Source organism: Gekko japonicus, unplaced genomic scaffold (assembly GCF_001447785.1).
Source record: "Gekko japonicus isolate JY-2015 unplaced genomic scaffold, Gekko_japonicus_V1.1 scaffold63, whole genome shotgun sequence".
NCBI lineage: Eukaryota > Metazoa > Chordata > Lepidosauria > Squamata > Gekkonidae > Gekko > Gekko japonicus.
This window is the reverse complement of record NW_015168654.1, coordinates 2019803-2034093: the sequence shown is the minus strand read 5'-3', so window position 1 is coordinate 2034093 and position 14291 is coordinate 2019803. Positions and strand designations below refer to the sequence as shown.

The 14291-nt window shown below is 53.0% G+C and overlaps 1 protein-coding gene across 1 annotated transcript; it reads left to right on the top strand.

The window, feature by feature from the left end:
- Positions 1–559: 559 nt before the first annotated feature.
- DNAJC5G (DnaJ heat shock protein family (Hsp40) member C5 gamma) lies at positions 560–9656 on the top strand. Its single transcript, XM_015415147.1, has 6 exons — positions 560–636; positions 3532–3650; positions 5081–5294; positions 5503–5656; positions 5893–5976; positions 8644–9656. The coding sequence occupies exons 2-5, from the start codon at positions 3538–3540 to the stop codon at positions 5970–5972; spliced, it is 561 nt and encodes a 186-aa protein (XP_015270633.1). The 5' UTR covers positions 560–636; positions 3532–3537; the 3' UTR covers positions 5973–5976; positions 8644–9656.
- The last annotated feature ends 4635 nt before the right edge of the window (positions 9657–14291 follow it).

The window sequence follows — 14291 nt, the reverse complement described above, 5'->3', positions numbered from 1 at the left end:
TTTCAAGTGGAAGCCGGAAATGAAAGAAAATGTGATTCCCTGATCTCTACAGCCGACGCTTATGACATCCTCTACTTGAGGTTAAGGGCAGCCCTCTATTGAAGTCCGCTGAGAAAAAAACGCCTAGCGTAAAATCAGTGGAATTTTTCTTTTCTCCTTCCAAAGGCACACTGAACACCCTTGAAAGCAAGGGGGACAAGGCGGATGTGTTCTATTCTGTCGTAGAGACTGGAAAACCCACAGGGCTAAACAGTTAGATCACAGAGAGATTTGCAACCTGTGTGTAAAAATCGAAAACCGCCCTCAGGTTGGATTATTTGTATTCGCAGAGTTAACGCCGCTTTAGTTTAAGGTTCCTCTATGGCGGAAGCTCGGTGCGCTGGAACGTAGCATGGAAATTCCTTTCAATTCTGTACCGGAAGTGTTTGTCCTTTGCTACCTCTACGGGGCGATTAACTTCTGCCGGGCCTTTTGGGGCTTCGGTATGTGCTCGTGCGCATGCGTCCGAGCTTTATGGTTACGGGTTAGAGCAAAAAAAAGATACTTCCGGGCATGCGTGGTGAGAGTAACTGGCCCGTGTCGGATCGGAGCCGTGTACGGGAGAGTCGAGACCGAGGGGGCTGGTGAAGGCTACAGGTTGGTGAGAGGGGCTGGGAAGGTAACGCGAGGTGGCTCCGTCGTCGCCTCGTTTAGGGTTAACGTTGTGCTTGACGTCCGGGTGACGTTGTTACCCTGCCTGGTGTTGCGTCACTCAGCCTTCCCAGACGCCATTGTGGAAGTTCCCTTCTGTTGCCGGGGGTGGGGGGAGAGAAGTTGGCTGGGATGAGGCTGCTCCCGTTGTCATGGTTGCGGGGGGTGGGGTGGCTGTGTTAAAAAGAAAACTAGGCCAGAATCAGCCCCGCGCCGACCCCAGGACGTAGTCTGTGTAAGGCCTGAGGTTTCGTGAGGGTTTCGCCTCTCCGGCCTCGGACAGGGTATTCTCCCGTTGCTTTCTCCTCCTAAGATTCCTTTGTCACCCGTCCTCGAGTTCAAATCCCCAATCTGCCAACAGGTTTACACGGGTAATAGAGCTGTCCTGTAGTGAAATGTATCAGAAAGATCCTTTGATAAAGGGATGCTTTGATAAAGGGATAGTTCACAGACTCTGAATTGTGCTGCCTGTTGCTGTAAGTATTCTACTCTGTAAATTTCTGCATTGTTTAATGTGTCGTGTTTAAATGGTTATGCTTTGTTTCAGCTCTGTTTAAGAGCTCTGGTTGGTTTCATATTTCTGCAAGCCAGACTTCACTATCCTGTAGACTGTATTTGATTTACACTGTGTAATCTGCCTTCAGTCTCGGGGAAGGCAGAGTATATATAATGTAAACAAATAAGCTTACTGAGTGGTTTGAGGCTATACTAACCCGCCCACCGGGAGGGCTGTGAGGAGAAAAATGAGGACTAGGAAGCCATATTATGCTACTCTCAGCTTCTTGAAAGAAAGGTGGGGTAAAAATCTGAACACCAGACTGGTCCCCTAGACATGGTCTTTGGGGCATCTCAAAACCTGAAGTGCTTAAAGAAAATTGAATCCCCCCCCCCCTTCAAGTGTTCAGTAGAATCAGTGTTGAGTTCTTGAGGCCCATATGTTGTGCTTATGAGTCTGGAGTCTGTTCTGTTGTTTGCATAAATGCCTCCTGACCTCCAGCTCACCTGTGTCATGCTGCCAACTCCAAGTGGAACTGATGGGTGAATCCGGGGGTAGTCCCGATCACATTTAATCACAAACTCCTCAAATGGAGAGTCAATGCATGGGTATGGTTCTTACGCAGGAACAGCCCAAGAAACTTTAAGTATTTATATCCTGCTTTTCCCCCAGTGGGGACATTATTATCTCCTCCTCACAACAAAAAAACCTGCAACTCGTCTCCCGCCCCCCCCCCCCCCCCATTGAGAGTCTGTGGCAGAGTGGGGATTTGAATCTGGATCTCCCAGATCTTAGTCTGGTGACAGTCTTCTTAACAACTATGCCATGCTGGCTAAAGTAGGGGCAAAGAGGTCACTTTTCCTGCAGGACTGCTTTCACCTTCATGCTGGGCTAATAACAGGTGGCAGTACGTGCAGCCCCCGAGGCCTTGCGGCCTAAGTTTGTTTCAGTCACGGAAGGGGGGGCAATGTTTTCTCCAGCCAGGAACAAGGGAGCATTCCGGCTGCTGTATGCTAATGGCTGGGACAGTTCCCCTATGGAAGCCCTGTGGGGTTGGGAGCTCAGTGCAGCCCCAAATGGCAAACACTTCCTCATGCCTGTCTGCAGAGACCCTGTGGCCTCATTTCCACTAGCTTAGTGTTTATTTGGCAGGATACGAAGCTGAATGGCTCTGGCCTTTGCAGCCTAATCTGGTTAAGGCATTCAGTCTCCCAAAGCCTTCTCAGGCTGGCTTAACCTCACTACCTCCCTCATTCAAGCTTCCGTGGAAAAGCTGGTGAACCCTGGAGGTGTGTCAGAAGAAAATGGGTTTGTGGTAGGAAAGCCCCTTGGCGGGTATTACCCAGAGGATGTGGGGAGGCAGCCTTGAATGTGCTGCATCCCAGAAGGTGCCCTGAGGCTCTGCAGTTTTGCAGTCCGGGAGATTCAGTCTGAGCCAGTTCTCTATCAACCCATGATCCAGAGTCAGCCACTGAATTGATGGGAGCTGGGGGTTTGGTAGTGAGTCAGCCAAGGCATTCCAATGAGGCTACAGTGCAGTTGAGTTCAGCAACCCTTGACGATGCTGCAAGAGGGGGAGGTTACCCTGCCATTTGGTGGAGGTTGCCCTGTGCCTGCCAACAGCTGACCAGGTTGCTCTGTGTGCTCCAGTGTGGCACTGGCTGCTCCCTCTCTTTCTTTCCATCCTCTGTGATGTTCGAATTCTTGGGTAAATGTTTGCCCATCTGTCTGATTGAACCTCACCAGGGTGGCTTTCTTGGGACACCACAAAGCTCAGTTGGACAGAACAGTCATCAGGCTTTTAGCAGCTTTGGCTCTGCCTGGGTGGAGCCAGAGGTTGGGGCAGGCCTGCTTATTTAGACTGGGACATGCCCCCCCTCGGAATGGGAAGGGTTGGGCCAGCGTGCACTCATGTGATTGCCCATCTCAGCTCTGGAATTTGTTTCCTGATCCTGGGTGGGCCATGGCCAAACACAACTGGAATGCAGATCATATTTCCACAGTATGTAGGCGTACTTTCTCAGCATTCCAGCAGAACGGCTTTTGTATAGGGCCAGGACTCAGAGCCTTGGTCAGGCTTGCAAGTGTGTGGGGCTGGGCAAAGCGGAGTCCTTGGGCTGTACAGGTGTCGCTGCTTGCACTGTGGAGTGAAGAGGAATAGGAAGCTTCTGTGTGGATCTTGTAGTCAATGGTCTTCTGCTGGGTCTTCTCGCCTTGCTTCTACGATGCTGCACATCAAGTCCCAGGAGCAGCACGGCAGGATGAACTGGGGTTCCGGTGCTGCTCTGTCTTCTCCTGCACGTACGTCTCCACAGCTCAGTTCCTTGTGCTGGTGTCTGATTTAGAGCAAGATGGCGGACACCGCTCGCCTGCAGCGGAAGATGTCACGGGCTGGAGAGAGCTTATACCACATCCTGGGGCTAGAAAAGGGGGCTTCTTCAGAAGACATCAAGAAGGCGTACAGGTAGGGTGTCCTCTATTCCTCTGCGGATGATAGCACACTCTGCCAGCTCCCATGAATTGGAAGTTTAGGGTGGTCCCTCCCCTCCAATATCCCTGTCCCCTAATCAACAACAACAACATAGCTAGCTCTGGGAATCCCTAAACACACAATGTGGATTTTTACAGGGTCACCTTATTGCTGCTACTGCGTGAGGCAGGGGTGTGTTGTACTGGAGGCTTGCTGAAGTGGCAGATAGGGACCTTTCCCAGGGAAGCATAAAGCCGCTCTGGGGCAACTTTTTGTCTGGCATAAGGATGCACGCTGCTAGTGGCTGAAGCAGTAATGCCAGAGGAATCACAGTGTTTGAAACAAATAAACAAGAATGTCCACTGTGAAGTGTAGCGCTTCTACAGTGAAGACAACACAATATTGTAATCAAAATATATACCGTAATGATTATTTCTGATATTCTAAATATGATAATCAGTAGAAACATATGATGAGTAGTCCAGGGTCTAAGCAATAAAACTTTCAGCGCTGATGTGCACTCCGCCTCCAACAAGAGAGGTTGTGAGCTCATGTCAGTGCCGAAGGTTTTATTGCTTAGACTGGAGAAAATACTTGATCTTTGTTTGTACTCTGTACGGATTTGGTTTGTGCTTTGGACACTGTGCAGATTGTGATTAATTCCGCCCTAAAATATTGTTTTGTGGACTTTTTCCCTTGCAAGGGTTTTTGCGTGTTTCACAGACTCTGGACTAATGATCATATATTTGTATTGATGATCATAATATTAGAAATAATTATTAAAATATATTTTGATTGTCTCCACTCTAGCAGTGCTACATTTCGCAGTGGCTGAAACAGGGCAGCCCAAGCCAATTGGGATTCAGTGCTCTTAGAACATTAAATGCAGGTTCTGGCTGGTGTTCTCGAACTGCAGCCACGTGTGCGCACTGACTTCTTCCATGCATGAGTGGTTGTTTCATGGGGCTGATAATCCCACATAGATAGCTACGTTGATCTGTAGCAGCAAAATAAAGCAGGAGTCCCGTGGCACCCCCAGTGTGCACTTTTGTCAGTCAGAGCTCCTTTGTATCCCATGCATCTGCTGTTAGTCCTACAGGTGCCCAAGGACTCCTGTCTTATTTCAGAGGGTTTTTATTTCATGCTGAGTTTGTGATGATCCAGGCCGTGCATGTCACAACATTCCTGTGCCTGCTGGCAGCCATCTCTATAACAGCGGTCCACTTTGCCCACCCAAGGCCCTGGTAGACAGAGGAAGGTCCAGCCCCAGGAGGAGATGAGATTCACTGATCGCAGGGCCCGCTACGGAGACTGCTGCTGCCCTTCTGATCACTCTGTATTGGGGTAGATTGACCAGAAGCAGTGCCAGGAGTCTTCCATCCCCTTTAATGCTTGCCCACGACCCCGTCCCACCCTTCTTCCAGGAAACTGGCTTTGAAGTACCACCCGGACAAGAACCCCGATAATCCCGAAGCCGCAGAGAAGTTCAAGGAGATCAACAACGCCAACACAACCCTCAGCGATGAGAACAAGCGGCGAATATACGACGAGTATGGCTCAATGGGGCTCTACGTGGCTGAGCAGTTTGGGGAGGATAGTGTCAAGTACTACTTCCTCATGTCCAAGTGGTGGTTCAAGGTGGGTTATTGGGTGGCGGCAGGTGTGCGGACCGGGTGGGGGCAGTGTGCCTGCGCCACGGAGCAGGGACCAGAGCACTTGCTGCGAGCCGTGTCAGTCTTGCTCCAGGGGTGTCCCTGTGGGGTGAGGTGGGGGCGTACCCGGAGCTGCAGGGGAGGGAGTTGAGCTCTGTGCCCGGCTGCTCACCTGCGCCTCTCGCCTGCCCCAGCCGCTGACCATATGCTGCAGCCTCCTCACCTGCTGTTGCTGCTGCTGCTGTTGCTGCTTCTGCTGCGGGAAGTGCCGTCCTCCTGAAGACGAGGATGCTTACAAACATGTCAACCCCGAAGACCTCGAGGCCCAGATCCGTGCCGAGGACGAAGGTGAGTGTTTATGCGGCAGTAGCGGGGGGGTGGGGTGCTTTGGTTTGAAGTGGTCCTGGTGGTCCTGGTGCCAGGTTGGAGCCACGAAGGAACACGGCGGTTGTCTGTGGCTCTTGTGGTTCTGTCCAGGAGCTGGTTGGAGGGGGTCGTTTCAGGAGCCAGAGAGCGGCCCTTTTTTGAAATGGACCAGGGTAAGCTCCTGCCAGCACATCTCACGGATTGTGTTTCCTCCCAAGGTGTCAGCGCTATCCGTATGCAGCCAACTTCCAGCGCCACATTGCACAATACAGACGAGACTCAGGCCCGCAAGCCGTGACCCCGTGAGTAGCGCAGGACTTCTCATCCCGGGGATTGGGGGTGTGGTGGGGAGGAGTGAAGTGCAGAAGGCCCCCACCAGAGACTGTGGCTTATTCAGTGGTCTTGCACTGCTTCTGGACAAACCCGAGCAGAGCTATCCTTCCGGCCTGCTGAGATCCAGGACGGCTCTGCCCGACTATGTGGTTTCCACATTGGTGGCCTGAGGAAAGGACGGAGCCTGCGTGGGCCAATCCTGAATCATCTCTCTCTTCTTTTTTTTGCCATCAAGTCACAGCCAGCTCACAGTGACCTTTCATGGGGTTTTCAAGGCAAGAGACGTTCAGATGTGGCTTGCTGTTGCCTGCCTCTGTGTCACGCCTCCCATCCAAATGCTAGCCCAGGCCGACCCCGCTTAGCTTCCGAGATCTGGCGAGATCAGGCTGGCCCGGGCTGTCCAGGTCAGGGCTGACCTTCCCTAGGCCTGTGGTTTGAGGGTCTTCTTTCCAAAGCTTCCTACCAGCTGGTCACAAACATTAGGGATGGGGAACAAAGGCATCCGCACCTAGGGCCAGCTCTTCTACTAGGCCAACTAGTGCGATGGCCTGGGGTGCAGATCTTCGAGGGGCGCAGCAAGGCCCCTGCTGCCGCTACCCACCTGCCTCCATCATGGCTTTCTGGGGACCCCCCTCCCCGGCGAGGGGAGTGGACTGCGCACAGCGGTGGCACTTGTGGAGCGAGGGTTGGCTGCAGGTGGGGTGGGGGGAGATGGAGCAGGAGGAGGAGGCGCGGGGCGGGCGAGGAGAGAAGCCGGTGGGCCCCGGGAGTGGCTCTGAGGGGGAGATTTCCACTCCGGCCGGGGAAGGCAGGCAAGGAAGGGAGCTCGCCAAGTTCTCCAGCAGGGAAACTCTCGGTCTGGGCGACGCCCCCCACCCCCCCCCTTCAGGCAAAGGGGTGGAGACTTTGGAAGTGAATGGCACAGGAGTTCGGGAGGTGAGGGGTCCCCCCCCGTCCCTGCTAGCTTTCCCCCACCTCTCTCGGCTGAAAGGTCGCACAGGGCAGGCTCAACTGAGAGATCCCCCCCCCCCATGCGAAGTCAGGGAATTTGCAGCAGATTTTCTTGAGCCGATTGTCTTTGGATGGGTGGAAGGAGAGACAAAACACCCGCAAGCTGACTCCTTCCTCTGTGGTCCCAGTCCCTGCTTCCTCTGCCCATGGCAAAAGCCCGAGTAGAGGAACGCTTTGTTGTCAGGTGCTCTGCTGGCCTGCCCCCCTCCCCTCCCCTCCCTCACCTCTAAACAGGTTCCAGCCAGCCTACCCAAATGCCACCGCTGGTGCCCAAGGCGCATCCACTCCTGGACACGGCTTCGGCTGCAAGAGCAGCCAGCTGCTTCCTATGCGAAGGCTGGGCTTGAGCTTCCCACTCCCCCCGGGCTCTCCGAGGGGGCGGTGGTTTGGCCGCACAGGTGTGCCGCTGGAAGGGTGCCGGGCTGGGCAGAGCTATGCAAAGAGGCCTCCTTCTCCAGCTCGTCTCCAGGTTCCCGTCCCCCTGTCAAGCGCCGCTGTGATCTCGGGGCCTGTGAGCAGCAGATTGACAGCTGTCACTCGCACAGGCAGGCCAGGCTCCAGGGTAGCAATTGGCGCCTTTAGGCTTGGCGTGTCTGGAGCCGAAGGGCGGCCAGCCGGGGGGGCCCTCGTCTTTCCCTGTGAACTCCTCTGGATCCTCCCGAGCCCGAGAGAAGATCTGCCTTTGAGAATCAAGTTCTGCAACTCTCTTGTAGACCGGAGTGGACACGACACTCCGGCGTGGGGTGCAAAGGAGTCTAGTAAGCTGGCAACCCTAGTTCCCCTGGAACGAATGGCTGCTTTAAGCTATTAAAACCAGAACAAAACCATATTGTTTTAAAATGTAAACCAATGTAAAATTAGTAATTTCGAATTTTGTGTTTTTCATTCTTCCTAAAATGCATTTATCTTTGAAAATATTGGGGGGTGGGGGGGGGCACCAGAAGGTAGCCTTGCCTAGTGTGCAAAAAAACCTGGAGCCCACCCTGTCCGCACCACCACCACCACCACCTCCATGGTGGGATTCAGTTGGCCATTTAGTGTGCAGCTCGTGGGGTGATACTCTGGAGCCTCGTCATGTCTTGTTAGGTGAATAATGCAGTTGACTCCTCAAAACAGGACATGCTGGGTGAGATGTCCCCTCCCACCCTCCAAGTGGAAGTTGCAGGACTGTCCCTGATCCAGGAGAGGCGTGGCCGCACCAGGTGCTGTTGTGTGAAGTCTGGGGTTGGCAGGGTAGGGTTGTTTGGCCGGCAGGCGGGGGTGTGCCAGCTGAGGTTCTGGCGCAGGGCAGCTTTTCCCTGGAGTCACCTGACTTTCCGGTATAGAGTTGCAGTTCCGGCTCAGAACAGCAGAGGGCATGTTGTGTTCATTCTGTCTTTAGCTGGGCTACCCAGTCCTTTTCGCAGGGCCATGGAGTGATTGGGCTGCCTCGGTCAGGATCCCGTCCCCCCGTGATCGATTAGCTGTATGTGATCCAGATTGCTCAGGGCTGGAGGTGGGGAGCAGGGGCTTTGCACAGAGACATGCCTCCCCCCACCTCCTGTCAGTCCTCCCCCAAAGGGCGTCTCAACAAGGCTTCGCCGTCTGTCGAGCTTCTAACCCTTGTCCGTTCTTCTCTCCGTCAGAGTCGTTGCCAGTCGCAGTTCCGCCTCCACCTTCTGCAACCATTCCAGAGGACCCTCCCCCCCATAGGCTTGGATTGCTGCGTGGGGACCGATTTTCAGTTCCTTTGACCCTTGGACTGCGGGCAGAGAGCCCCCACCCCCCTGGAACGGAGAGGCCCCCTGAGGCTCCTGCCCCACGTGAGGGGGAGGGTACCCACGCTCTCGCCCCACCGCCATACCATGGTGTCAATCTCAGGGAACACGGCCAAGGACTTGCTCAGACCTCGCGAGACTCCTTGCTTCGAAGGAGCACGGCTTTGCCTCCGCATCGGAGAAAGATGACTGGCTATGGAAGCAGCCAATTATGGCCTGTGGTTCCCCAGCGATAGGCCACGTCCTTGGTGCTGGGCCGCAGGGCGCTCGGTCAGCCGTTCTGCAGTTCAAAAGGGTGGCAGATGCGGGGAGTGTCAGTGGCCACCATCCCCCGGCAGATTCCCCCCCCCCGGCTTTGACCTCTTGCTGTCCATTCATGTTGGCCAGTGGAAACCCACCGCTCACAGTGGGGGAAGGGGCTGTGATCTGTCCCCCGCCTGCGATGCCAGGTGGGACAACCCACCCCTGCCATGAGCATCCCTCTGGGCATCAGCATGGCTCTCTTTTTATTTTGTCCTGTGTGTTGGTGCCAAACTGGACTCAAGCCTGGCACATGAAGCTCAGCAGGACCCAGTATTCCTGCCGGGGAAGAACAGAGGCTCACCGCCTCCCAAGGCGCGCCAGTCCAATCACTGGCTTCAATCACTGTGCGGGGAGCTGGGCGTCGCCAACTCCCCCCTTTTTCTCCCTGCTTCGGTTGGGGCAGCCCTAGGGAAAGGGCTGTTTTTCACACTGTGATCAACCACTTTTTTTTGTTAGGGTTTTTATCAGCACAATTAAAGGTTTCGGAAGGAAGGAAGGAAAGAAAGAGCGGCTCTTCTGCTTTTGGTCTGTTTCCAGCGTGGCAGGGAGTTCCCACAGGCCCTTGGGAGGGAGGGGAGGCAGTGTTCCCTGTCTGCCTGTCTGCCTGTCTGTATGTGTGGCTGCCCAAGGGGCACCCCTGTGTAGCCTGGAAAGTGGGGAGTGAGCAGGTCCCAGGTAGGAGGTGAGTAGTTGTGGCTTCGCAGGCAGCAGCTGTCTGCTTGTGCTTCCAGGGACCTCGCTTTCCTCTGGGCTTCCCAACCTATTGGTGTGTTCAGGGTTGGTTTGTTTTTTTTTTAAGGCAGGGGACTGAAGAGACTGGCTGCGGTTAGCACTCCCAAGAGCTCCAAGCAGCTTCTTGGCACAGTTGTGCAACTGCCTCCCAGGTGGCAAGCCGATCTTGTGTAACTGGGTTTCCCATCCAAGCCTCCACCTCCTCCCATAAATGCCAGTGCCCGTGAAAGTGCAAGCGACAGCCCAGGTAGTCTTCTGGTGAGGGGGCAGGACAGCACAGTTTCTTTGCCAAAATGGCGAAAGGATCATTTCAGAGTAGGAGATGGCCCGTGGAGGTGGGGTGGCGTAAACTGTGTGTGTCCTGGGGAGTCTGGGCTGTCTAGGTCTCTTGGCATCCCCTCTAGCTGTCTTTGCATGGCAGACAGACACGTGGCACAGGGTTTGCTTGCCTCCAGCTCCAACTTCCAACCCTGGGAACCAACATGCTTGACACTGGTTGTTTTCAACCTTGCCTAACAAGTGGAAGAGACCATTAACACTTCACTGTATTGTATAGTGGGAGCAATAAACAAATTGCCATTTCAAATGCCATTTCTGCAACGTGACCTCTGCACTGTTACCCGGCACACGTGGTGGGGTGAGAGGGAGCGGCATCCTATGAGTCATGAGCCACTAAGCCAGGAACATTCTGTTGCGGGAGTTTACAAGCTTGCGGTTTACACAGAACTTCACACGGCAGAAGGGAGAGGTCGTTCACATCCATCTCATGGCCAGGAGCCTGCCGGACCAGGGTTCTTTGTTTTCTTTCCCAGTGGATCACCTAGCAGTAGAGCTTGGGTCCAGTCGTGGGCCGTGGCCTTCTGCTACTTACTGGAGCCGCTGCCAGAGAAACCAATTGCAGGAAGAGGGGCAAGGAAGCCCCCTGCCTTGGAGAAGTAAGAGTGTCTGTCTCTTGTCTGAGCCTTAATCCAGCTGTGTCCGTTCTCCAAACAGTGTAAAGGTGACACTGCAGGGCTGGCCTTGGCCAGGGCAGAGTCTTTCCCTTCCCTTCCTCTTGGGGGCAGTAGTGTAGTGGGCTCCTTAGGTCCTGCCTACCTTAGCATGGCCCTTTGGAACTGGGATTTGCTGTCATTGTTTTGCATATATTTATTTAAAATACCTGTCCCACCTTATGTCCTTCAGTTCGAGGTAGTTAACTGCGCAACAAGAAGTTGTGAGGACATAAAATATCCATTAACAAATAAAAACACTTGCGGACTTAAAAACAGAGGTAAAACTGCCAGAACAGTTCCGTGTCCTCTACAAAACAGGACTGTCTTGCCCTCCTTTCTAAACGGAGTCAACGAAGGTGTCCTCCTGCTGCGTTCTGCTAAGCTTGTTCTAGAGGACTGGGCCTCTCCGAGAGCCCACAACCTGGTCCTAGGAAAGGCACGACAAGGAGAAGGCAGTCCGAGGAACGTAACTGGCGTGTGGGATTATACCAGGAGACGCCTTCATACTTTCCGAGCCTCCACAGGCCACAAAGAGCTCTGAAGTTCATGACCGGCCCTTTGAATTGGACCAGGAAGCAAACAGGTAACCTGTGCTGTTGACACAATACTGGAGTGCTGTGTTCTGAGCTGTTGAGCCCAGCAGGGAGTTTTTGCTGCAACAGTTTGCACCAATGAATCTTGGGAGCCATTTTCATGTAGAATGGGAGTGTGTCTTTTCTGTTCTTCCCCCCCCCCCCCCTTTCTTTCATTGTTTAGTTTAACAGGCAGATATCAAGTTCAATTGGTCTGCGAGGCAGGCCAAGAGATTTCTCACTTTGCTGGCATTAGGCCATGCTTACATTCACAGTCCAAATATTGTGGACGACATAATAAATATTTATTGATCCCAGAGTTTTCTTGCATTTTTTCCCAGGTGCGCTAGAACTTTTGGGGGCGAGAGGCAAACTGTGCTAGTTTCCAGTTATGGAGGGCCAAGCGGGCCAAAATCTTGTCTTGCTCCTCTAATTTTTGGCTTTGCAAATGATTGAACACGGAATGTCCTGGATATTTATTTTGGTTTTTTGTTTTTGTTTTTTGCCGATATTAGAGGATGCTCCAGAAAGTTGACTTGCTGTCCTTTTGAGGGATGTTTCCAGCATTTTCCAGACAGGATTGCCAAGTTGTTGTGGTTGGTTCTAAAACCAGCTCCTGCTTCTGTGTCTTTCACGTGGATCTGCAGACATTAGCGGGTGATTGCACTAATCTGCATGTTTTGAATAGGGTTGCCAACTCTGGGCTGAGAAATACCTGGGGATTTTTTTTAGGAGGGGGGAGCTTGGAGAAGGGTTTAGGGAGGGGAGATACCTCAGCAAGGTACACTGCCAGAGACTTCACCCTCCGAAGCAGCCATTTTCTCCAGGGGAACTGAGCTCTGTAGTCTGGAGATCAGTTGTCAGAGCAGGAGATCTCCAGGTTCTGCCTGGAAGTTGGTAACTCTAGCTTCTGCAAAGCTTCTCTCCCTGGCAGATTTCCGGAGGCCAAACTGCTCTTAAAGTCCTGGGTGCCTAATTGATGCATAAGAGGCATAATGCTTAGTTGCTGCAAATGGAATGTCTGCTGCTTATGGACACCACGAAGACTTACTTTTGAGTGAACTTACATAGCCCTGACCTGGACAGCCCAGGCTAGCTTGATTTCATCAGAACATGGAAGCTAAGCAGGGTCAGCCAGCCCTGGTTAGTACTTGGAGGGGAGGCCACCACGGAAGTCCAAGGTCACTATGCAGAGGCAGCCAATGGCAAACCACCTCTGTTTGTCTCTTGCCTGGAAAACCCCACGGGGTCGCCAAAAATAAACCAGAAAAACAAAAACCCTGACATAAAATTGGTAGGTGCATCAATGTATTAGCTATTGGGAACATGTACGTCACATTTCAAGTATCCTCTGATCAACAAGTCTGTGCATGGGATACAGCAGGTAGAGAAAGAAGTACTTTTCTCCCTTTCTCGCAATACAAGAATTCGTGGGCACTCCATGAAATTGCTGAGCAGTCATAAGAGCATAAGAGAAGCCACTGTTGGATCAGGCCAATGGCCCATCCAGGTTTGTGAGACAAGTTCTTCCCTTCCCTTCAGGGTTGAGTCTCCGCTTAGAAAACAGGATCCCAGCACTTGACTCTTCTTTGACCTCTGAGAAATTTCTGGGCCTGTGGTGTGGCTGCAGTTTTGGAGCAGGGAATGGCTCATGATGCTGTGGATTTGGATGTGCTATGGTGGTCTCAGGGGTTCCAGGACCATGGGCAAGAGTCAAGGATGAGGCCTCATAATCACTGAGTGTGGCAGCGAGGGTAGTAATTAGAGCACTGCCTCCCTGGTGGCTGATTTCTGGCCAGTGCATGGCACAGCCCTGAGTCTGCAGGCAGTGATGATGAGGGACAGAGGAGGACCCAGTGCCCCCTCCAGCATGGGCTCCAGAGCAACTGGTTGCTCCACAGCTAAGACTGCATATGGGGTGTGCTGTAGTGAGCTATCCCTTCCCTCGCTCGTGGTCCAGGGAGACTCCCAATGCCAGGCAGGAGACTCTTCTTTTGCTTATGCCTGGGCTAGGCCACACAAAAGTAGGAAGGGAATTGGACACAGCTGTCATAAAGCACAGGAAGCCTCAACATTGTATGTGACTCTGGACGCACAAAGGAAGAGCACTCCAGCAATCCACAGGGGTTGTTGTTGTTGGTGGTGGTGGTCATTGTTATTTTAACTCCAGTCTGTTCTGCTTGTCCTTGCAGCAGATGCCAGATCCTGCCTCACGGCCTAAATATAACCAAAGTGTGTGTGTGGGGGGGGGGGTTTGCAAGTTCCATCTAGGAAACAGGAGGCTTTAGCTAGGATGGTGTGGGGAGGTCTGGTTGTGAATGTTCCCTGCAATGTGAAACATCTCCAATATATTTGCAAAGGGCTGTTCTTCCTGCCTTGTAGGGATGGCGTGTGGTCGGACCCCACCCCAGTCTTTATACCCAAGCCAGCAACTCCCTTCAATTTCACTGCGTCTGGATCTGCTGCACCCATCCCAGTATGAAATCAAAATCTGAGTGGTGTGTCTTGCGCTGGACTGAGAGAGCCACGTGGACAGTCCAAACCACGTGTAGCTGACAAGCAGACTGGACTGAGGCAGGGCCTCTGCCAACAGCATCCAGGGACATGGGTAAAGGTTGTGGGCAAAGTCCGTGTCCCATCACAAGCCATTGGCATCCCGCCCAGAAGGAAATAAGAAGCTGGTGGTATACAGAAGCTCCACTGTGACATGCTCCTGTCCAGAGGTGTAGAGAAAATCTGTCTACCAGCCTTGGGTCCTGAGATGCTCAAGAGAAAGGCAGGCAGATAAATGAATCTTATAAATTAAGTCCTGAGTTCAAATTCCCTCCCCAGCCATAAGCTAATTTATGTGGCTTTAGGCCAGCCCCTCTCTCTCCATCAGCCCCCACCCCCAGGGGTCATTTCAAGTGGGAACGAG

Coding starts and splice junctions, on each gene's coding strand:
- DNAJC5G (XM_015415147.1), top strand. CDS start 3,538: ATGGCGGACACCGCTCGCCTGCAGCGGAAGATGTCACGGGCTGGAGAG. Junction 5,295..5,502: donor TGTCCAAGTGGTGGTTCAAG/GTGGGTTATTGG, acceptor CGCCTGCCCCAG/CCGCTGACCATATGCTGCAG. Junction 5,657..5,892: donor GATCCGTGCCGAGGACGAAG/GTGAGTGTTTAT, acceptor TTTCCTCCCAAG/GTGTCAGCGCTATCCGTATG.